We start from the raw sequence: 24,912 nt of genomic DNA, 5'->3' as shown, positions 1-24,912 counted from the left end.
TAACCTACTCTTAAATATCTCCAGTGATGGAGATTCCACAACCTCCCTAGGCAAAATTATTCCAGTGTTTAATCACCCTGACAACTAGAAGGTTTTTCCTATCATCTAACCTAACCCCCTGCCTCCCCCCTTGCTGCAGTTTAAGCCCTTGATTCTTGTCTTATCCTCAGAGGCCAAAAACAATTTTCCCTCCTCTCTGACACCCGTTTAGATACTTAAAAACTGCTATCATGTCCCCTCTCAGTCTAGTCTTCTCTTTTCCAAACTAAACAAGCCCAATTCCTTCAGTCTTCCCTCATAGCCTATATTTTCTAGACCTTTAGTAATTCTTGTGGCTCTTTTCTGGACCTTCTCCAGTTTTTCCACAACTTTCTTGAAATGGACTGGACACAATACTCCAACTGAGGTCTAATCAGTGCAGAGTAAGGTGGAAAAATGACTTCTCAGGTCTTGCTCACAGCACAGCTATTAATGCATCTGAGAATCAGGTTTGCTTTCTTTGCAACAGTGTCACACTGTTGACTCATATTTAGCTTGTAGTCCACTATGACCCTTAGATCCCTTTCTGCAGTACTCCTTCCTAGACAGTCACTTCCCATTCTGAATGTGTGAAATGGATTATTCCTTCTTAAGTGGAGTATTTTGCATTTGTCCTTATTAAACTTCAACCTATTTACCTCAGCCATTTCTCTAGTTTGTCCAGATCATTTTGAATTATGACCCTATCCGCCAAAGCAGTTACCACTCCTCCCAGTTTGGTATCAACTGCAAACATAATAAGTGTACTTTCTATGACATCATCTAAATCGTCAATGAAGATATTGAACAGAACCGGTCCCAAAACAGGCCCCAACGGAACCCCACTAGTTATGTGTTAAAACTTCAGTCATCTCCTCATGTACATTTAAGCATTCAAGTGGACCATGAATTTCAAGAGATAGCTTGGTCCTCTTTACTTATCTACTAAACAATGCTTGGCATTGACCTTGTTACAGCCAATTGCAGCTTCACCAACTTTTTCTTCTGGGAGATCCCTCTCACATGACTCAGTATTTTTGATATCAAGAACCTACAAAAGTCAAGTAATATTAGATTTGGTGTTTGAGATAAACATGGATCTAAAATGTTCTCAGATACAGGCAAAACACTATTTTCTAGTTATTCACTGAAGAAGAGATTTTTTTAATAAACCCAAGAGCAGCTGTGTAAACCCAAATGCAAGCTGTGTAAAAGTCATTAGGTAGGTCCTTCCTACCTCTGTCCTTTCTCCCACCCCCACAGACTTGCTCTTTCTGCCTTTGAATTTTAAAGGAATAGCACAGCTTTGAGGAGACTAGAACAGAAGTTTAAAGTATAAGGTTACAAATCCTCATTAGGAAGTGTTCAGTAAAGTTTTCAAAACTTTCTAGTGAGTGAGCTTGCAGATCATGCCTACCCCCACAAACGGTATGAGTATTAATATTTGTAAAATTTTCTAGATGACGACATATCCTATCAGCAATTTTTAAAATGTTTGTGCATACTCTGCATAGAAATATTTTAAAGTCCATTTTTCCCAGTAAAATCCTAACAATTTCACTTTAAGTAAAAACATAGACCCCAACAACTGAATGGTTTGAACTGTGAATTAAACATTTCTTGATACAGATTGTAGCTGTGAGAAGAGTAGTTAATTTCAAGAAAATATTCAATCTTATTAGGAACTTGCAAATGATAATAAGGGCCTTTAAATCATATAGAAATGAGTAAGTATAAAAATAAAAAAATCCTAATCCTACCTAAAAAACTCCACATGCCTCTTTTTTCTCCAGATATGTTGAAGGCTAGAGATTCCTTAATTCTAGATGTATTCAGTGCTTCACACTTAAAATCAATGCAAGACCATAAAACAAGTACTTCTCAGGAAGAGGTCTGAATAGATCAGTCACACAAAACAGAACTTAATGGTAGCAAGGGCCTGATGATCCAATTTGGAAGTTAAACCTGGTGAGTAAGTTTACAATCAGCTCCACACAGGGGATCTCTTCCAGCACTATACTAAAGGCTGTAATGTACCAGCTGCTGTTACACAATACGTCTCTCCTGCACCAAGGAAATACCAAGAATGTGAACAGATGCAATGGCTTAGTGCTCGCTCCAAGCAAAGCTAGTCTGCCTTTAACCAGTGTTTCTAATTACTATTTTACAGAATCAACTCTTCATTCTTATTAGGCAGAAAAATGGACTCCTCTTACTGGACATGGGTTCTCAAACATTTTAAAAATTAAGCGTCAGCTCAACCTGGATGTTCAAGATGTTGTGGCACTTTTATTTATGTTTTAATTAAGGAGCTTACCCTAAGTTCTGGTCTAAAATTAACCATCCTGCATACAAATTTGCCATGTACTGTAGGATGGTTGGCTGCTACCCTCCACAGCTCTCTTTTAGAAGCATCCAATCTTTGGAAAAATGCCTTGGAGTCCTTTGGAAAGAAGGTGCAAGATGAATTTAAAGATAATATATAGAGGGATCTGATTTCCAACAAGGAAGGTAGAAGAAGGCACAAAGCGTTATTGCAACTGGCTGTCTCTACTCCTTTCGTTACAGACAGAAAATAACTTTTGTTTGAAAGAGTCGTGGACATAAGAATACAGGGGGCAGAGGAGGTGCATCATTGTAACTTAAAACAATTTTTGAAGAAAACAATTTGCTCCCAGGGAGACACTACTTATGTGAAATGAATTTGGACTGTTATTAAATCCCTAGTATGTAATATTATTTAAAAGTAATACTATATACCAGCTGTCAAAAGCAGTCAACTAGACCAATACTACTGTGCTACCTTTTTAAGTACTACTGTTAAGTTTCCTACAGTTGCCCCATACCCTAAAAACTAAACTAAAAACTGATAGTCAATTTAAAAATAGTATCACTTTGCAAGGAGAGACATATTTTAGTTTCATAAAGTAACTGAGGATGATACATTGCCCTCTGTTTTCTACATCTCATTTACATTCTGAATCAAAACAACTTGGTTCTGATTTCTACAGCTGTGTTACAAAGAGCTAAAAAGCAAAGAGTCGTGCATATATTAGCATTTTGCTCAAGATCACCTTACTGTATCTTCATGTTTATATAGAATGTCTTATCTAAAATTGTTTCTAGGAGTATCAAAAATAGTTTCACTTATTTGTCCATATAAAATATCTACAGAAGTAACAAGCAGTATCAATCCTTTTAAAACCACTTACTTTCCATTTGATTATTTTGCTGCAAGTTTATATATATAAAGCTTTTCAATTAATATAAGGCCTCCTTTTATGGCATACTGCACCTTTAAGCATAATACTTATTTCACGCACAAGTAACATTTTCAACCAGAATAATTTTGAGACTTTCTAAGAGCTGGGAAAGGGCATATAAGCACCACTTTGTCACCCACTTTTCTTGTGTCCTTTGTACTGTTGTGACTTAGCCTTTTTCTTTTGCTTTGATGAACTTGACTGGCTATCTCTTGATGCTGAAAAACAGTAAGAATTAAAATTTTGCATTAATGCTTTGGAAAAATTCTCCACAATCTTTCATACTAAGAAATATTCATGAGAAAAATGATTACCTCAATGAATGAATGAAGACAGAGCCTTAGTCAAACAGAACACATCCACAAAGGAAAAATCCTCTACTTGGCTTCAGGAACACAATTACCCACATCATATCATGTTTCCTGGCTAACTTCTGGACAATGCACATCTGCTGCTAGGGCTAAAGCTCTGCTCCTTTGAGCAACTAGTTTTTCATAGCAATCATTTTCCTGACTGGAGAAAAACTGTGTTGCTGCCACTCTGATTTCATATTAGGCAAGAAGAAAATTGGGAGGAGGGGAAAAAAAAAAAGATGGCAACAGAAAAAGATTAGAAAACCAGACACGTGAAAGAGATCTAAATATGAAAAATGGACACAAACCACACAAGTTAAGCAAGAAATAGAGGCATCAAAAAACAAAAGACTACAAAGAGAGAAATTATGAAAAGAATGAAAGAGGTGAGAAAAAAGAAGGAAATAAAAGAAATGGAGGAAAAATAAGCATGGTTAAGGCAAATAGGAAAAACATCTGAAGAATAAAGTAAGTAAAACATTCCAAAACAGCCATAGCCTGTAATACACATTTTTATATTCCAATTGGTTTATACTTCTCCAGTATGTTCATCTAAATAAAGAAGAAAATAACCCTATCGGTTGACTAAACTGATTTCATGTATTCTTGAAAACCTGCCAACACTTGAAGTATTCAAATCATACACTGCCAGCTACACTAAAACAGCAGCTAGTGTTTACATAGTCACTCTCCAGGGTCTAGGCAGGTTTATGGGACGGAAAAACAAAGTACGCACACACAAGCAAACTGCCTGGGTGCCTTACATTAAAATAGCACATACTATAAGATCTAATCCTCCAACCACTTGTGAATGTGAATAACTATATGCATATTAGCACTGATTTCAATGCATAAAATTACCAATACACATTTGCACAATCAGGGCCTCTTGTCTGCAAAGTGCCACACAAATTGATTGTGTTATAAATGATTGTTAAGAAGTAGACTGCTTAAGCATTAGGCCTATATCTCTGGCCCAAACAAACATCAGTGTGCCCCAGGAGTAGAAATAGAGCACAGACATGCAAATGCTCTGAAGTACTTTATCAGTTAAACAGTGAAACAGATTAGAATAGTGTGCTTCTGCGCATTAGCAAAGGTTTTAGTCCATTTTTGTTGAAGCTGGCTAAAGTTATCAGAATGACCACATATGTATAAAATACTGAAAAGCAACTCGTAAATTTTAGATTTAAAGAAGACCCAGAAGGAATTATTTACAAAGACATAGCAACTTACTTTGTGGTGCTGGAGGTTGTAGCTGATATCCAGTTAATTGGCACCACCCTACAGGATAGAGGTCAGGGGACTCACAATCCACCCATTGATCATATTCTTCTTCCCAGCCATCAAAATGTATCCTCAACAGACGATGGATAATGCGAGTTACTGTGGCCACACATACAAGGCGTGGTTCCATAAGATCTACCGCCTCCAGTTTCATTCGAATGTGAAACCCATGGTTTGGAACTTCCTGAAAAGGTGAATGAAGCAAGACATCCAAACATCAGGAAACCAAAAAAAATCTAACATCTTCACTCTACAAAGTTTAAATACTTCATAGGGGCTGATGTTCAGTCAACTTAAAATTAAAGTGGCATTATTCAGATGGTCAAAGTTGACATGATGAAATACCAAGCTATTATTTATGTCATTGACTATTTTCCCATTTTGTTCCATAGTAAGATTTTTTTCCAGAGTCTGAATGCACACAAATGTTTTCCATTTCTAATAAACAATTTCCCTCTATTTCTACTAGATATTTTTCAAAGCAAACTCAAATGGATTTTGAAAGTAACTGTCTCTGTGTTTCCAGAACAATTAGCACATAAGTAAAGAAACATATTTAAGATAGCTGAAGAGTTAACCTCATGGGACCAAGCAGGCAGGAATTTACAGCACAAAATCCACTGTAAATAGCATACATGCCATGGAGTTACTTTACCAATGATTTATCTTACCTTATTGAAGAGTTTTACAGGTGCTGCTATAGAGTCAGTTTCCCTGAGGTAGTCAAACCATTTGAAAGGGAGTTTTGCATAACCTGTGAATTTTAAATAGTACCTTCGTACATGAACTGTAAACTTAGTTCATTTAAAAACAACACTATTAGTGCTACATTGTCACTTTGAAGACAAAGAAGTTAGACACTAATATAAAAATATTGTTCTCAATTTGAGTTTTTGCTCCATATTGGGTTTCACACAAATCAAACAGAGAAGAAAATACCTTTAAATGTTCTAACAGCCTTTTTACAATGATGTAATTAAAGAAATGTCTGCAAAATCATCTACTCTTTCCTGTGGGAAAAAATAATTTTATCCTTGGAAAGTTGGATATATTTGGGAAAGATGGCTAACACACAATCATTGAAATAAAGTTTTAAAAACCTGGTCCTAGATAATAAGGTTAGAAAAAGGAGCAACAGAGGCAATGAAGGGTTTATAAACTACAGGAGAGAGAACTGTTTCTTAGTAACATGTTAACTTTGTTTATTCTATTGAATTTGCATGGGACAGAGAGAACTATTTTGGGGTAACTTTTCCCTGCCTATGGTTTCTTAGACTAGGAACCTTCAAATTTTGGCCCTTGGAGCAACAATAGTTTGCAGATTTCTTTTTGATGGTCTACAGGATTACACATTCTGAAAAACAAGGTGATAGGGTCTTGGAGTGGTGGGATGAAAGAGAATTCTCATAGGATCTCACTTGAAGTGGGGTGCAGAATAAAAAAGGGAGAGCCACTGTTTTAGTCCAACCTGCCACTTAAGATCAGAGCTCAATACGAAAGAGCTACATTACTCTGATATGTAATTAAACTTCAGCAACGAACTACAGTCCCAATCCTGGGAGGTGCTAAGTATCCTCATCTTCCAGTAACTTCACTTGGAGCTGAGAGCACTGCCCATCTAACAGGATTGAACCCTATGGGTTTAAGGCCACTTTTTTCATAGAGTAAAATTTCAAGCTAACATGGTGATATGGAAAAGGTGGCAGCAAGTCAAATTCACACGAATAAACATATCTGATTGGCTGCAGAATCATCAAGATAACAGGGCAAGAGGTGCAGATAAGGTTTGGGGTTTTTTGGTTAGCATGCAGAGATCTTCTGACATACGCATTCATTTTTTTAAACCAAATGTTATCTAAATTGTCCTCACAACAAGACTATGGGAAAAATAGACACAGAGGAAGTCCATGCCAAAGTTAATGTTGGAATTCAGGACTTCCAATTCCCAGCTCTGAAATTTAGTCACTAGAATACACCTCTCATAGGTATTATGGGTGCTAAGATCATTATATTCCATTATTTCTGAAGCAAATGCATTAACCTACTGAAGGTTAATTTTCTACACAACATTCTTACTGCTGTTAGTCATTTTCATAAAATTAAGTTTTACTAAACCGAACGCGATTTAATAATTCTCTACAGGATTGCTATAGAGAATACTAGGGCTGTCAAGAGATTAAAAAATTTAATCATGTGATTGTGTGATTACAAAATTTCATCGCAATTAATGGCATGCACCTCCCCTTTGAAACGCCACTGTGCTGCATGGAGCCCGAGATCAGCGGGAGTCCCCAGCTGACCTCAGGCTCCATGCAACACTGCCCCTTGGAAGCGCCATGGCAGCATTTCCAAAGGGAAGCATAAACAGAGCCAGGGATCAGCTGGAGTCCCCAGCTGATTCTTGGCTCCACTGTTGCAAAGCCCCTTTGAAGTACCAGAGTGGCACTTCAAAGGGTTCTGTTTGCACTGCCCCTTTGAAGTGCCGTTTTGGAGCTTTAAAGGGGCAGCACATTAGGAGCCTGGGATCAGGTGGGGACTCCAGCTGATCCCTGGCTCCTAATGTGCTGCCCCTTTCAAGCACCAAAATGGCACTTCAAAGGGGCAGTGCAAGTGGAGCTGCCCAGCTGATCCCCGGCTCCACATTGCAGAGCCCCTTTGAAGTGCCACTCTGGTGTTTCAAAGGGGCTTTGCAACACTGGAGCCGGGGATCAGCTAGGGACTCCAGCTGATCCCCGACTCCACTTGCGCTGTTCCTTTGAAACAATGGAGCAGCACTTCAAAGGGGCAGCACAGCATTAACAACTGCGATTAACATGTTAGAAAAATTAACATGTTAATTCTGTCCTAGAGAATACTAAAGGGAGAAAGGCAGATGAAAGCAAAAAAAAGGAGGAGAAATGCCAAGATACAAGCAATACAATTTATTAAATGATAATCAACAGATTATCTGTGGTAGAATCAGTGATTAAGGAATAACATTTACTCAGGATTCTTCAAAGACAGGCATCTTTTATCATGCTGTGTACTGTCCATAGTCTGTTTTTATCAAAGTGTGTATAGACAAAATTTCTTATTTTTTTGGAGAAGGGCAGAAAGCTTTTCTTTTTTTTGTAAAGCACAGGGATGGACTATATGTTTTTGCCAGTTCAGATTATCCCCATGATTTTCTCTGTAGTAATTCCACTGAGTTTACAGATCCAATAACCAAGAGTAAATCTGCTCAAGCTATGGATTCTCCACATGCTAAAAGCCAACAGATTCATGTCAGCAAATGGGGACATTATAAAGTATTTTTTCTTTTTGTTGCAGGTACAATTGTCATTATCATGTATTCAGAAAATCTCTGCAATTACTGTCAATGGCAGCTTGCACTAAAGCAGTACATAGGCTTTTCTTTTTTCCTTCCAATCATTTAGATATTTTTAATGAATAGGGACAGAAAAAAAAAAAAAAAAAAAAAAAAAAAAACCTTAAAAAAAAAATGAAACCAAAAACAAACCGAAAGAAACACTGAGGACCTACCATCTTCTACCAATTGAACTAGGGACGTTAAGTATCGGTTAACTAACTAATCAAGCAGTTGATGGAATTTGTGTTGACTATTTGATGAGGGGCTCCTACTGCAGCTCTGTGCTTTAAGTGCACATTTAAAGTACAGAGCTGCAGCGGGCTTAGCTCCCAGGGGCGCTGCAAGCTGGGACTCAACAGTCCGGGAGCACACTGCCCCCAAGACTGCTGTGGCTCTGCCTCACCTGCTCCTCCCACACCAGAGAGACAGTGCTGGGCAGAACCAGCTCCCCCAGCACTGGCTCCTGCTTCTTCACCCCCTTGCTGCCTCTGATACAGAGGCAGTGGGGGGTGGGAAGCGACTAGTTGAGTAGTCACTGGACTACCTGATAAGCCTATGCTAATCAGGTAGTCGGCTACTCAACTAATCGCTTACATCCCTAGATTGAACCTCTCTGGTCCGTCAGGATCACAGATGTTGCCAGATTATAGAACTCCTGGACCAGAGAGCCCTAGGAGCCTGGTGCCAGCCCTGGGGCTGGCCATGGAGCCTGGACCCTGGCAGCAGCCCTGGGGACAGAGGGCCTGGTGCAGAGAGCCTGGCATGGTCTGCTGACAGACCTTGGGAGAGCCCAGAGTCTGTCAGCAGTGGGGTTGGTTGGAATTGGCCTGTCCTGGTCTGGCAAGCTCCCTACTTCAGCACTGGTCAGGGCCTGAGGGTGTTAGACCAGGGAGGTCCAACCTGTACAATGCAATTACCTATGGTCGTTAAAATGTAATAGTTTAGAGCTGAAGGGCAAGAAAAAACCACCTACAGACACATGAGAGTGTTCAGACAGTTGTGCTTGCAAAAACCATTCCTTAGGCCTTGTTCAAAAAATAAACCCCTTCCACCCCAATGGATATGAAAAATAAATTTATGTGCATTTTAGCCAGAGAGACTAACTCATCATGCCTGATTGATCACCAACATTTTACAATGCTTTTAATTTGGACAATGGCTGTATCATAGTTTCAGTTCTGGGCTGGCCCAGACTCCCTCAAATTGATATCCTTGACATAGTTCTAAAAGTGTCCTGCATATTTCCCACTCCCAGTGACTGATGCTGAATACAACTAATTTTACTCAGTAAGTTTAGTTCCATAATGGTCATATGATACCTTAAATCTCTGTGTACTCATCCACCGCCCATTTTATTTGCCCTTGAATTAAACAAACATTTAATCGGAACTCTTCTATACATTGAGTTTGACATCTCTGTCTCAGACTATTTTTAAGAAACGCTGAAGTTTGTTGGAAATAAAGATGGCTTTGAAAATGACATGAACACTGCAAAATGATCTAAGAAACCAAGAGTTTGATTATATACAATACTACTGAAAAATAATCAAAACAGAAATTGACCAGAATCATATAAGTACCTCTGGGTGGAGTTAGCTCGATCGCATTAATTTCACAGAAACCAACAGGAAAAATAGAAGGGGAGGTGGCATGGTAACAAAACCAGTCCGACCCATCTGCTGCTTCTGAGCCATCAATCCCGATCATAAGATAACCATCTGCTAATACCTTTGTAAATAAAACCAATATATTACATTAAGCACTTTATGCTCTGTGAAGGGAAGGTTAGAAAGTATGTATGTCACGTTGCAAAGCAGAATAAGAAATCAAACAAGTTATAAGCAACATACGTAGAAGGGACACAACTTAAAAAAAGTCACATCTCTCCAATTTTTTTTATTGGATATGCTATTACGATCATTAACTGGCAACATTAATAGAAGAGAGAGATTAGCGACTCTCAGGATGTATTCCTTTGTGCATTGGGCAATACTGTGTGTACATCAGTTTCCCTCTATATTGATATAGGTAATTTCTTTTGCAGTTTATGAGGGTCTTTTACATAGCAATGGAGGTGAACCAAAAAAATGTTAACTGCAAAACAAAAAACACTGGCAGGAGCATTCTGGGGCAGATGCATTCTCCAAAGCTACTTTAAAAAAAGTCTATTGCCCAGATTTTGCATTGCCAGTACTTCTTTCAGCCACAAGCAATTTTTAAAAATACAATCCTCTAAAATGTATACACATGTAATAAATAGTAATAAACTGCAGATAGGTAAGGGGAGGCTCTTTTGTGGAGGATTAGATTGTCTGCAAAACAGCCAAATGAGAATTAACAAGAGGTTCCATGGCACAAATTTGTCGGGTATTCTGTTGGTCGATCAAACTTCAGGCAGGAATTTGAATGTCCATACAGGTACATTTCATCTGTCTCTGTACCCATCATTCTTAATACCGCAGTAACAGACAAACAGCTAATTCATGGAAACAATTGAGAAGAAATCACAAATTGTACACATTGCCCTTTTATTGGAAGGGGTGGAGAGGTGGAAGAAGCAGGCCAGTGTCTATGCTACTGACTGACACATTGGTTGCTTTTTTAAAATCTTTTTTAAAATAAAATATCAGCTTTTATTATTATTTATTGTTTTAGCCGCAGTATTCAATAGAGAAGGCTAGAAACTAGTTCAATAGATTCATGCCCAACCCCCCCCCCAAAAAAAATATATATTCCCTCACCTTCCTAATGGTTGCAACACATATTGCAGACAGGTTTAAGGGATCGATAGCTTCCAACTTCATTCCCTCCTTGAACCATTCTCCACTTGGATCTACTTCTTTTACCTATTGAATCACACAACAGCATTACATAGCTTGCTGAGATGACAAGAACAACTTTTTTATAAGACAACAACATAACACCCATGAAACGATTTGCAGCAAAAAGAACAAAATACCTCTCCAACTCCGGCTGTTTTGATCGCATCAAAATGCCTAACAGCATTTAAAGAAGTAAGTTCCAGTAACGAGAGACCTTTGTGCAGTAATTTGGTGTAGTTTCTCAGTTATGCTTTGTGTCTTCCAGTGATGAAAAATTCCTCTTCCAACTCTTAGTAAACAATCTTACCTTAGCAAATAAATGTGGTGGGGCATCATAGTGTCCATCCTGTTTCTTTGCAATATCTACAAGGGAATTACATACATAAATATTTATGAAGAGACAAAAATCCCTCTAAAAAACTGAACCTTTTCCCAAACACTGATTCATTGAGGGTAGTTGCCACATTGTGCACTTTGTGTATTTTGAGGACACTGATAGACAAAGGATCTGAGAGCATTCACAGAAACACTACTACATAGAAGGCAGCACTGGAGTGAAATGCATACACACTTTTGAGAAGTTTTTAGTGTTAAAGCAGGAAACTGACAAATTGGAAGACTTACATGCATCACTAACGTCAAGGCTTAATATAATTTAATTGTGATTTAGAACATTTTGGTATTGTAGTCATGCTCTTTATTACTCATTTTGTGCTGGATATTCTTGGTCTTGTAATTTTTTTCTTTTTTAGTGTCGTGAGAGCCATAGCTCTGATAAGGTACTAGAGCAGAGGAGCAACCTGATGTTTGCAGCAGTTTGCCATCCCTGATTAGAGCCTCTTCTCTTAAATGAATTCCAGCAGTTCTGTACACAACCTCTTACATGAACTTCCAGAAAGCAGCCATGAGCATGATTTCTTTTAACTGCTTCCCTTTTATTTTTAAATTGATTTCAATCAAGGTTTCCAACCATTAAAAATACTGATATTTTAGTGTCCAAAGCTAGTGCAACATGGAGCTTTTTTGTTCCTGTTCTATGTTGCAGATGAGTGGTTTACATGCAAAGGAGTAAAATACCTTAGCAACAGACAATGTTAATTTATCATTAAGAAGATCACAAAATATTTGAAAAGTAGAAATGTTTTGGTTTTAGGTGATATAAAACATGTCAGACTCCACCTTTTCTGCCTGATAACTTCTGCAATGCAATTACATGCTGCCATACAAAAATATGAAGCATACCAAAAAGCTTGAGGTCAGAGCAAAATAATCTGAATTAAATCTATAATACAAGCGATACCCGTGTTGACTTTACTGTATCACGTGGATGGTGGTAGCTGGTGGAGGAGTGGTATATAATTCCAGGGTGCCAGCAGCAAGACAGAGTAACTACATAGAACACTGGGCTTTGTGCACAGAAGCCATTTGTTTACTATTGCTTATGTTAACATTGCTTATGTTAACATTAGATACAGTCTCAAGGACGGTACCTCACTATAGTTTACTGTAGCTCTTCCAAAAGGAAACACTTTTTAACTAAACCACATGGAATGGAGATCAAGTGTCAATGAAGACGTAACTACTTGAATTAGAAGCAGTTTCATTCAGCCAGATTGCTCCTTTTAGCTAAATCACTGTAATAAGCAGCCATCAAGTAAGACTCTACCCAGCTACTACTGCCAGCAAGGTACCTTTGCAACACAAGCTGCTTACCAGATCTTTTGAAGCGATGTCCTATACCTCGGGACCAGCCAATATGATGAATGAGTGGGCTGTACATATGGCACCAGAAATCATCAGATTTGTCTTCGCTTTCTTCATATACCAATCTTAATCGTCCTCCAATTACACTGTCTACAATTGCTACCCGTGTTCGACAGAGATGGGTTTTGTCAACAACTTCTACTCTCATGGAAGGTTTGAAAGGATATTGCATACTTTCTGACACCTTAAAATAATAGGGGAAATGTTTAGTCATCTGCTATTAAAGCACCTTCCACTAAAGTCAGTCTGTTTCTCTGCTGCAAAAACCTTCATGAAAATATTCTCCTGTCTGTATCAGGACGATGTAATAACGGCAAGATCCATAAAGTGAATTTCCCCCAAAAAGATACATTAAAAAAGTACAGCTATATTAGGTAAGGAAGGCCCTGATCCAACTCTCCCTGAAGTTAATGGAGAGTTTCCATTGATTTTAATGGGAGTTGGCTAGATCATCAGTAATTGATACAGGTACCTTACAGAAAAAATTAATTTATAATGTGAGATCAAGACAAATCAGTTTTTGCTTATTTTTCCTACATATCCAAAGTACAAGCTTGGACTCAGAAGTTCTCCCATTGGGCAGGCAAAACATGGCCCATGCACCGAATCTGGCCCACCAAGCCATCAGATCTGGTTCTCAAGCACAGAGGAAGCCTCTGCCCACCCCAGCACACTTCTAAAAACAGCTTTCTGGATGCTGTGAATCCAGGGGGAAAAGGAAGGTTTCCGACTAATAGGAGCTGCCTATTTGCAGGGGAGGCAGCACATGAAGTAGGCCCTTATGCTTCCTGGACTCGCAGAATTCAGAGCAGCACACATGGGCATCTGCCTGGCTAAGTAACCTGCTGGGCACGGCTTCTGGCTGGGAGCTGTCCATGTAAGCATCTTCTGGCCACAGCCTGCCTCTAGCACGCTAGCCTCTCCTTCCACCAACTCTGTCCCCCCACCCACTCCATGTAACCCACATCCACTGCAACCCTGCTCCTGCACTAACCACTGAAAAGGTAAGGAAAAGAGTAGCTGCAGTTCTATCTTCCCCCACAAGAGGGGCCAAAGTGCCATTGCAAAACAGTTCAATTCCTCATACAATAGTGAACTTGTGTTTATATTACATCGTTTATAATTATATCAAATCAACTTACCTTCTGAGAAAAGTCAGGAGGAAGAGTTTTGGCACCAGTAAGTCGTTTCACTAGAAAAGCTTTCCAGTTTGTGTATTTATGTTGGATTGCTGTTGCAAATGAAGGGGGAAAAGTCAATGATTACTAATTAAGTTAATCTATTAGAGACACAAATAGAAAGTCAGTATTTGTAAAACAATATTAAATTACTTAAAATACTGAATGAAAACATCAGAATAATTAAAACGTATCAAAAGTTTTAACAGCAGAATCCTGCTCTTAGTGTTACAAACACGTGTGTGCCTATCTAGGGGCAGAAAGTGACCTACGGTTTTAAAAAAGACTAGTTAAATAAAACAGAGTACGCTTTAACAACTGATTAATTTTATACTTATGACCTGATCTTAAACACTCTTATTCACACAAGTAAGGGATACTTCATGCAAAAAGCTATAGGATCAGCTCCTCACTGACCTGTAGGCAACGAGATTTAGATATGATTCCTAAATAAGAATGACATCAAATTGGTTACCTGAATCACAATAAATTCAGTTAAATATAAAAGGCATAAGATTACAATCTCTGCTACTGAATCAGGAATGCCAATATTTACATACTTCTAGGTGGGACTAAAGGCTTCCCACTAGTTGCACACCAACCAACTGGGTGGATGTCAGACCCACAGACGTTGCACCAGAAGTCAACACTTGAATCATTTTCAAACCCTTCATATCTTAGCAAAGCATTGTAACCTGAAAGAGAGCAATTCCAGGTTTAAAAACTATAGCTGAGTGGTTATAACCATTAATAATATTGTACCTAGTATAACGTATGTCCACTGAATTCTTCAGATTATATAAGTTAGAAGACACCTTGCTGGACTTTAAGAATAAAAATGCTGTGAGATTTCATATGTATTTCATAGGGCAGGAAAAACTGTATATCATATTTGATATATAGTATGTGACCCTATTATTAAAGATTACATCTGTATATGCAATACAACAGTGTGTTCAACCGTAATGTACACAGTCCTCGACTTTTCAGTGTTTAGCTATGTGACCTTTAACTTTATATTAAGTTAACCTGGCTTTTTACTAAGAAAGAAGATCAGTAGTGGAATTACAAGTTTACTGATCTGAAGCTATTCGATTTCTTATTTTCTGATCTTGAATGATGCATAATGTGAGGAAGCTCTTCCCTGAAATCTGGGCCAATGCAAAACACCTGAATAGCAGTAAAGCTGAGGAGTTTGAAAGCTCAGCAGGTGGGAATTTTTCTCTCCCTTATTACTCTGGCAAGGACAAAAATTCATACATAATCTGTTTGTCCTGAAAAGTGCCTTCAAAAGAAACTGCTGATACTGGAAACTTTTACATAGACATTTGCTAAATAACTAGTTTAGAATCCAGTGCATTGAAGTTATAAGCACATTTAGCTCTCATTGAAGCCAGCTGGAGCTGAAGGCCTACAGCACAAAACAGGAAACAGCTATAACACCTTACAACATTTCACTTAGGCTGTGTCTACATTGGCAAGATTTTGCGCAAGAACACTGATGTTCTACTGTATGAAATCAGTGCTTCTTGCGCAAATACTCCGACGCTCCCGCTCACAGATAAGTCCTCTTGCATAAGTGTTCTTGCACAAGAGGCCAGTGTAGACAGGTAACATCAATTTCTTGCGCAAGAAAGCCCGATGGCTAAAATAGCCATCGGAGCTTTCTTGCACAAGACAGCGTCTACACTGGCACGGATGCTTTTGCGCAAAAGCAAATCTTTTGCGCAAAGGCACATGACAGTATAGACGCTCTCTTGCGCAAATACTTTTAACGCAAAAACTTTTCCGTTAAAAGTATTTGTGCAAAATCATGCCAATGTAGAAGCAGCCTTAGTGTGATAGCTCTGAGCAGGGTACTTGCTAGGCTCCTGGGCAAAGGGGTCACGGCTCAGTTCTCCCAGAATGGCCAGGCCTCAGGGCAACATTCCTTTTGCCAAATCATTCTTATTGACTACAACTGGAGGAGGAGCAGGTTCAGAGTTATTTCTTCAAATGCACAATTCAACTTTCAGCTAAAATCTTTTTCTCTCTTAAAAACAACCCCTCCCCCACAAACACAACCAGAGTATAGTCCTCATAGAAAACATTGAGCCGCAGACAGTATTGATAGCTTCTTTGTATCTCTACATCCTTCTTGCTTTTAAAAAAGAATTGCTTAATTAAATTTCCCCAGTACACTTATCATCCCACAAATTTTAATACAAAAATTAACCTGCTAATTTCACGATTCCAGCTATCCAGAAGACTTTGGTAGGTAGGCTGCAGTCCGTGTTTGGAACTTCCACTCGCACGCCTTCTGAGATATCACCCCAGCATGTCCCCATGGGAGCCTGTCATTTAAGTTAGAGAGGAAATATTACATCTCTCTGTTTCATCTGAACGTGAAATATTCATGTTTATTTTATTCAAGCCCGATCAAGGACCTTCCAAAACTGGAAAAACTCAGTACAAATGACACACACAAACACATCTTTAGAGAATTAGAAGTCTCTCTGGAAGTCAAGGCATTTTGCTATTCAATTAATACTGCTAGAACATTTCAGCAGCTCTGTGACTCTAAATTTAATAGGTGCAAAACACAAACACTAGTAAGTTATACATACTCTCAGCCCAGCATCATTCCAGAACATGTTTCAATCCAGGGCCAGAATTTTATCTCTGACATTGTTGTAAATCCACAGCAGCTCTGACTTTAGTGGAATTTCTTTGGATTTGTGTGTGTGTCACAGATCACAATCTGGCCCTTGGTCTCTATAGCAGTCATTTCTTTTCAAAACTCTGAAGGGATCCTCCTCAGATCTTTTCTGTAGATTTAATAGGATGGGGTTTATCTTCCACTGGTTCATGTGATTCCCATGCCAAGGAATGGGCTTTCGCATGGCCTTCCAGTGATCATCTTGTCAGATAAGAACAATGAAAGATGCAGGCTAAGTCAGACTCCCATGAATATCAATGGGAATTGTACAGCTGGATTCCTCCCACAGTGGTTTGAAAATTTAGACTGAGGTATTAGCAACAAAAGAAGAAAGCCGAATGCACTTTAACGGTTTTTATTCATTGTAGATAGAAGCCAAATGTCCCTTTTAGATTCAAAACTTTTAGGGTACGTCTAGACTACATGCCTCTGTCGCCAGAGGCATGTAGATTAGGATACCAGACATAGTAAAATGAAGCGGCGATTTAAATAATCGCCGCTTCATTTAAATTTACATGGCTGCCGCGCTGAGACGACAAACAGCTGATCAGCTGTTTATCGGCTCTCAGCTGTTTGTCGGCTCAGCGCGATAGTCTGGACGCGCGGGTGTCGACATCAAAGGTATTTGTCGACCACCCAGGTAAACCTCCTGGGATGAAATTTACCTGGGTGGTTGACAAATAGCTTTGATGTCGACACCCGCGCGTCCAGACTATCGCGCTGAGCCGACAAACAGCTAATCAGCTGTTTGTCGGCTCAGCGCGGCAGCCATGTAAAGTTAAATGAAGCGGCAATTATTTAAATCGCTGCTTCATTTTACTATGTCTGGTAGCCTAATCTACATGCCTCTGGTGACAGAGGCATGTAGTCTAGACGTACCCATAGAGTTAAACCTTAAAAAATAACAAATAGTCTTGCAGCACCTTAGAGACTAACAAAAATGTAAATGGTATCATTTGCTTTAAGCTCATGATACCATCTACATTTTGTGTTAGTCTGTAAGGTGCTACGAGACTTTTACATTCAATTTTTGAAAAAGTTTCATTAGGTTGGGCACAAGGAAAAGATACTGGATCCACAACTGACTTTTCAAAGGTGATGCGGTAAGAACACCAAAAGTGTGTGACATGCTTAAGCTATGTTTATTAGCAACAGAATCAGAATCTTCCCTGTAAGAAGTTAAAACTTTCAGCTAATCACATTACTCAACTAGTAGCTATCTAGTTATTGAGATTAGTGTTGATACCACAGGAAAATAGAATTGCCTTAAGTTTTTCCTCTAAAAGAGGACAGCAAGTCCTGGTTTAACTAAAGACTATCCAGAAACAGGTATCTAGATGTTTGAAAATTCAGAATAGCCAAATCTACACCAAAAGATGTATTGAGAAAAACACACCCCGATCAGTGCAGTCAATATAGAAGCAGATTTTATGTGGGCAAATGAAGGAATTTACTTGTTTTGTACCACATCAGGCAACAAACAGCTTTCATTTAAGGCTCTATGCCTTTTTACTAGTCTCCTTGCAAACAGAAGGACTTGAACAATTCACTTAAAATACCACAGTATTCAATCCCCAGCCTCTTAGAAGCCAAGTTGTGAAGGGAAGGGGAAGAAGAGTTGCCCTAGTTCTGAATACTTAGAATGTGCAAGTCTGCTGGAGACTAGGTACGGCCACCTAGCATTAGCAAATATCATATTCATCACTACACAGGACACCCTTTACTATTCAAAGTATTGGAGGACAGACATGCATGAACTGTTTTCCCCAGCAAGGGAAGACATGTCCATTACAAATATGACCATTTCTTTTTCTTGAAGTCTGGTTTCTTCATGTTCTACTACGTCTCCTACGCCATTCTAGACTGTAGGGCTTTCTCTTTGGCCATTCGACACAGAGAATAAACTTGAAGGAAGATAGTTTCTTTTTTATGTATAAACAGTGCAGTCTCCATTTAGGATGATCACCCAATCCAGCTACTGTTTAGTCAGCTCTGAGATATTGTTCTTTCACTTTGACTTTCAGGGTGCTCTTCTCTACGTAGTTTTCAGTGTGGTCCTATTATATATCCTTTATTGCATAAGTTTACACCTGTGGCTTTTTAGAAAAGGGGAAAATAAGCTTTTTCAAAACTTAATCTTATGGATAATCTGTTACCCTGTAATACTACAGTATACTACAGATGGCTCCAAACAGCTAGGAGTCCAAAGTGATCTGATACAGTGCACAGCCTTTTTGTTTAAAAATAAACTGTGTTTGATTAATAGTTTAGATTTTTAATTGATTCAGAGAAATCAAGTATTGGAAAGGTCACAGCTCCCTTCTTTCTCCTCTCCACAGGTTAACCAATATCTGAGTTGGCACAAAGATTTTATAATTCTAAATTGTGGATTGGTATAGGGGTAAATAGCAGAAAGTTAAATTTGTCCTTGTCTGTGAAAACAGTGGTTCTGCTAGTTTCTCCTACACCAATCCATATGGCTATCCCTTCAGAAGAAGAGAGCGCCATCCTGGGTAATGATACTTTATAAGAGCTAGATATTATTACTGTATTAAATGACAGCATACAATATATCTAATATACTGTATATCTCTTTTCTTTCTCACCTAATGAGGGTTGTTAAGGGAGGAAGATTAGGTAACGTAGGGCTATGATAGCCATCTTCCTTCATGTCTTCTCTCTCCATCTGATTAGTCAATATTTGTACAGTGCTTTCAAAACAAACTAAAAGCACCATGTAAGTGCTAAATCTTATTCACCTGCTCAATGGAAGGGGGATAACTCTGAAGTCTGGATTGGCATAGTATGAACTAGCAGAACCATAATTTACAGCTAAGAACAAATTTACCTTTCAGACTCATGACGAACACATCCACCTCAGGTTCCTCCCCAATCAAAGAAGATCTGGTTCCCCACTTCCTGATCCAGAAACCACTCGTGAGGGTTTATCTGTGAGTGTCAGTCGCCTTCCCTGCAAGGTAAGTTGCAATCAGGAAGGTCCTGTTGGACACCATCCATATTCAAACTAAGATAAAACGGCTGACTCCCTATATGATAAACATTTCAGCTTGGCTAGCTAATAGTACAGAACCCTGTTGGAGAAACACCTGATTTCTCCAGGCCTATGATGCCTTCAGGATTCCCTGCTTCTAGGATTCTGATGTTAAATGCCAAGAGATGCTGCTGATTCCTGAAATATGCAAGGACAGTATTCTGATACCTTATGTGTAAATAGTATCTACACAAAAGGTAACAAGAGAAAGGATGGGAAAGGACAATTAGAAGCACAGCCGTGCCACCTAGTGTAAAAACTGAGAATGCCCCATTTAATCAAAGTGAACTAACAATTGGACTTCTTTTTAATAGAATGAAAATATTTCATGATAAAATAATTTTCATCTGAAAGGAATTTTGAAACTTATACCAACAGATAAAATTTGTGACCTTTATATTGGCAACAAGGTGGGAAAAAAAACAAGAATACTGATTCATTAAGTTGCCTAATAGCAAGTATTGATGAGAATTTCAAAGTTATCCTTGCTCTCTCCGCTCACTAGGAACATTTTGAGGCACTCTCCCTATTTTTTTTCCTCTGAGTATTGGAAAAATGGAAGCTCATTATGGAAATCAGGGAAAATTAAACAAGAATTTAGGTTACTTACAAAAATCTCAAATGGGAGTTAAAAAACAAAGCCTACCTAGTGAAGATGGGTTATACTACAATACAATTTCCGTAGAGCAGTGTTTCTCAAAGTGGGCTGAGGGCAGTGTTTCCTTTAAGATTCTCCAACCTTGAGCCGAGTGAGTTTTGTCTTGGGCATCAATATTGACGTCACATATGCTTGTTTGGATGTGTACCACTGTGGCACCCACCAGTTACTAACAAAATTACATAGTTTAAATTGTTATGTAAGAAAAAAAATACTAAAAAATGGATAATTAACAAGGTGCATGACCTTGCACCCACCCACCCTGAAAACCACCCAGCTTGCTGGCCCCTGCCCCCAAACACACACTGTGTGCGCCCTCATCAGGACCACACACAGCCAGCTGGTACCTGCATAGGCCTGGCCAACTGCCTACCCCCATATACAGCCTGTAGCTGTGCCCAGCCTTTCAATCTGCCTCCCTGCCCCCAATGCCACCAGTATATATGTCACAGCCATGCTATCTGACCCCCAAGCACAAACAGCCAGTACCTGGACCTAGGGCCACAGCCTAAGCACCACTGCCCAGAGACCTGTGTCCGACCCTGCACCTTCCTTGCCCCAGAATTTACCTGTGCCTGGTACCTCCCCTCACCACAGATGGCTGGTGCCTTTGCCCCCCCCCCCCAGCCTGCTTCTGTGCCAGCTCCCCACCGCTCTTCCACGTGGGCTCCCATGCAGCAGCTCTGGCCCCGGCCACCAGAGCTGTCGCCACCTGCCACGCGGCCTGTGCTGGCCACAGCTCCAGCCCTGGGGAAGGGCTGAAGCTAGGGCTAGGGCTAGGGCTAGGGCTAGGGCTAGGGCTAGGGCTAGGGCTAGGGCTAGGGCTAGGGCTAGGGCTAGGGCTAGGGCTAGGGCTAGGGCTAGGGCCACGTGGTGGCCGCCCTGCTGCTTCTGGTCGGGGTAGCTACTCACCATGCAGCCCCGCCGCAGAGCAGGTGAGCAGCCACTGCATTCCCCTGTTGAAGAGGAGAGTGGGCCTCAAATTCTAGGTGTGTGCCTGTGTAGGCGCGCACCTTACAGGGAATTATGGCCGTGGGTCGACTAAGGGTATGTCTATACCCCCCCCTAGTTCGAACTAGGGGGGGTAATGTAGTCATACGGAGTTGCAAATGAAGCCCGGGATTTGAATTTCCGGCTAGTTCGGACTGTGTGCCGCGCGGCTACACGCGGCACGAACTAGCTAGTTCAGATTAGGCTTCCTAATCCGAACTAGCTGTATACCTCGTTCCATGAGGCGTACAGCTAGTTCGGATTAGGAAGCCTAATCCGAACTAGCTAGTTCGTGCCGCGTGTAGCCGCGCGGCACGCAGTCCGAACTAGCCGGCATTTAAAAATGGCGCCAGCCGGGATCATGCAAATGAAGCCCGGGAAATTCAAATCCCGGGCTTCATTTGCAACTCCGTATGACTACATTACCCCCCCCTAGTTCGAACTAGGGGGGTAGTGTAGACATACCCATAGAGAGCTGCTAACGGGTTGCTTCAGTTTGTTTACTTACCAGTTCTACAGCAACAGCTTCTATTGGCTCCAGTTCATTGTTTGCAGCCAAGGGGAGCTGCGGAAAGCAGTGGCCCGGGCCATGCCACTTCCTGTAGCTCACCTTGGCTGCAAAAGGCGAACCGCAGCCAAAGGGAGCTGCAAGGCTCTGTGGCTGCAGAGATTGTAAGTAAACAAGCTGGAGTGACCCATTAGCAGCTCTCTCAAAGTGGGCCCAAACCCTGCTGTAAAGGGCCAGTGCATTTAAATATTGCTCTGGATTTTGCACACTTAATCAGACACAAAAGAGGCACATGAAAGATCGTGATTCAGTGATTACAGGAAAGAGTCCAGATGCACACATTTTATTTATACAAGGCTTTGCCAACTCATTGTATGGCATTAAGTATCGGGTGACATATCTTCACATCTAAGTTTCTCCACCTACAAGCTGGGTACAATTCATGCCTGATGCAGGTAAGTGAGACTGAACAGTGCTTGAAAAAACACACTGAACGCCTTGGCTACAAGGCAATACAGAAATGCAGAGTAGTATTATGAGCATCATCGACAGATTACAGTTTCCTCTTCATGTGCTGGTAGAATGAACAGGGTGGGCAACAGTGTTCCCTCTAAGCTGTGTAGCAGCTCAGCTTCACAGGTGATTTAATCAGCCCGCCCTCCCCAGCGAGAGGCTCAGGGCTCTTTGCACAGAGCAGACTGATTGGGCGGAACTGATTAATCACCTGTGAAGCTGTGCAACTTAGAGGGAACACTGATAGGCAATAATTTTTTTGGATGGGGGGGCCACTTCAAGAATTTCTTAAGTATTCAAGGGCCGCATTCTTCTATGATATTAATGGAGGAAGTGCATGGTCTTGGATGGAGATTGGGTGCAGAAGACTATTCTGACCTGAGGGGAGGATGCAGAAGGGGATGCAGAGTCTGGGAGTGGGTTGTGACAAAGGGCAAGGGGATAGGAAGGGGTTCAGAGGGATTGGGTTGCAACCTGGTGCAGGGATTTGGGAGGGAAGAAGGGGATGGGTGCCAGGTGCAGGCTCTATCCAGGAGATGCTTACCATAGTAAGAATTGTGCTGGGGACAGGGCCAGCGCTCAGAACCCTGACTCACGTGTGCACATGGCCACAGCTACAGGCCACTGAGTGGCTTGTGGCTGCCAGGGTTACTCTGGGCTGGGGGACATTGGTAGCCGAGGGTGTTGTGGCAAGCTGCATCTGGCCAGCCAGCCAAATTTTACCCATTCCCAAAACAGAACTTCTATTAAAGCAAACAGCACAAAAGGGAAACAGACCCTTACATTAGGCATTAAATATTGAGCACCGAGAAAGGCAAATGCACACTTGAACTGCTGAGAACTATTGAACCATTAGACAAAAGCACTTCCATACAAAATGATCAAGACAAAATGGGATCTAATACAGATTGAACCTCTCTAGTCTGTCACACTCTGGTCCAGCAACATCTGTGGTCCGGCATGATTTTACTTAGTTGGTTGTCTGCTTATCATGGGTGTGGTCAAGTTTCCCACAGCGTCGTATAGTTTGTTTACAGCCACAAGTCCTGTGCTGTTATTTAGCTCTAAATTACCCCCTAAATGTTGTTTAAGAGACCAATAAGCAGTGGAAATGCTGCTAAATGTAAGCATGTTTTTTATGCTTTATCTACTGATTTCCTTGTGGCAATACAATACATTTGTATAACCCTAACACTTTGTTATGAAGAGAGCAGATAAACTTTGGCTAGGCGTAGGCTTATATAGGATGTATCAGTATAGTCATTCATTATTAAGCAACATTGCAAGCGTTGTTCCATTGATTCACCACAGTGAAATAAAACTGAAGAGACCCACTCCCTACAATATTGACCTCCCATAGCTTGGAAAAAATTTTTTGGCACAGTTCAGTTCCTGCAGGTGCCGGACTAAAGAGAATCAACCTGTAACAGCTTAGCTGTTTAACCTTGCCCCACTGAACCAGCTAGAACCCAGCTAGCCAGATATTTTCAACAAATAGCTAATTTAAAGACAGATACTACAAAATCTTCAGGTACATCTACACAGCAGTATTATTTCAGAATAACTGAAGTTATTCCAAAATAACATAATCTGCATTGACACTACAAGCAGTTATTTCAACAATATCAAAATAATGTTGAGCTGGAGGACTTCTTACTCCGACCCCTGTAACCCTCGTTTTATGAGGAATAAGGGAAGTGAGAGCACTCTCTCGAACTTCCTACTGTATAAACAGTGCCAAAAGCCGAAATAAGCTATTTCGACTTAAGCTATGCAATTAACGTAGATCAAGTTGCGTATCTTATTTTGGCTTTAGCTCTGATGTGTAGACGTGCCTTTAATATCCTGAGTACTTTTTACTCATTAGATTAGTCTTACTGACCTTAACAAGAATGGCGTTAGACCCTACATGTATTTAATTTGGTTTTGTGGCTGAGGAATGCATTTATCTCCATAAATTATAAACATGTAAGTGATAAGTAAATATCAACAGATCAGGATTACGGATCTATGTTAATGTACTTTAGGCATAGGAGATTGCTAGGATTTAAAAGGTCAAAATATTCAAACCTGATTGCCAAAAGTCAGTCACCTAAATAAAAGAAGTCTGGTTTTCAGATTTCAACTCTCATTAAGGGGAGTGGCAGGTATTTCAAACCTCTAAGAATCAGGCCTCTTAACGTCTCGTGCAATACCAAGCACTTTGTTAGAGCTCACATGTATTTTTAGAATTTATTTTTTGTTAACAAACCTAGTTAAGAATTAAGATACCTACGTATACAGCAATCCTACTAAAAAGATGAAATACACAGAAAACAGTGCTCACATTTTTCAGATAAACAAAAACAGAAGTATTATGTCTGTCTTTTTGTTACAAATTCTTATTACGGATTAAAAGACTTTCTGATGCCAGGGAATATATATTAGACTCAATAAAATAAATTGATGCAATTAGTAGG

The 24,912-nt window shown here is 40.1% G+C and overlaps 1 protein-coding gene across 8 annotated transcripts in view; it reads right to left on the bottom strand.

Annotated features, from left to right (window-relative positions):
• MBTD1 (mbt domain containing 1) overlaps positions 1 to 24,912 on the bottom strand; it is a 65,662-nt gene that overhangs the window by 13,532 nt on the left and 27,218 nt on the right. For all 8 annotated transcript variants that reach the window (XM_006125129.5, XM_006125125.4, XM_075903801.2 and 5 more), the window contains exons 6-15: positions 16,250 to 16,367; positions 14,595 to 14,729; positions 13,999 to 14,087; positions 12,806 to 13,040; positions 11,400 to 11,455; positions 11,012 to 11,116; positions 9,851 to 9,998; positions 5,593 to 5,675; positions 4,871 to 5,105; positions 3,422 to 3,499 (exon numbers count right to left, since the gene is read on the bottom strand). In XM_006125129.5, the coding sequence (XP_006125191.1) occupies positions 3,422 to 3,499; positions 4,871 to 5,105; positions 5,593 to 5,675; positions 9,851 to 9,998; positions 11,012 to 11,116; positions 11,400 to 11,455; positions 12,806 to 13,040; positions 13,999 to 14,087; positions 14,595 to 14,729; positions 16,250 to 16,367 (1,282 nt within the window). The remainder of the gene's footprint in view (positions 1 to 3,421; positions 3,500 to 4,870; positions 5,106 to 5,592; positions 5,676 to 9,850; positions 9,999 to 11,011; positions 11,117 to 11,399; positions 11,456 to 12,805; positions 13,041 to 13,998; positions 14,088 to 14,594; positions 14,730 to 16,249; positions 16,368 to 24,912) is intronic.

The sequence above is a fragment of the Pelodiscus sinensis genome, chromosome 20, assembly GCF_052426305.1.
Source record: "Pelodiscus sinensis isolate ZL-2025 chromosome 20, ASM5242630v1, whole genome shotgun sequence".
NCBI classification, from domain to species: domain Eukaryota; kingdom Metazoa; phylum Chordata; order Testudines; family Trionychidae; genus Pelodiscus; species Pelodiscus sinensis.
Note: the sequence above shows the minus strand (reverse complement) of the source record. Positions and strands in the feature narration are given on the sequence as shown.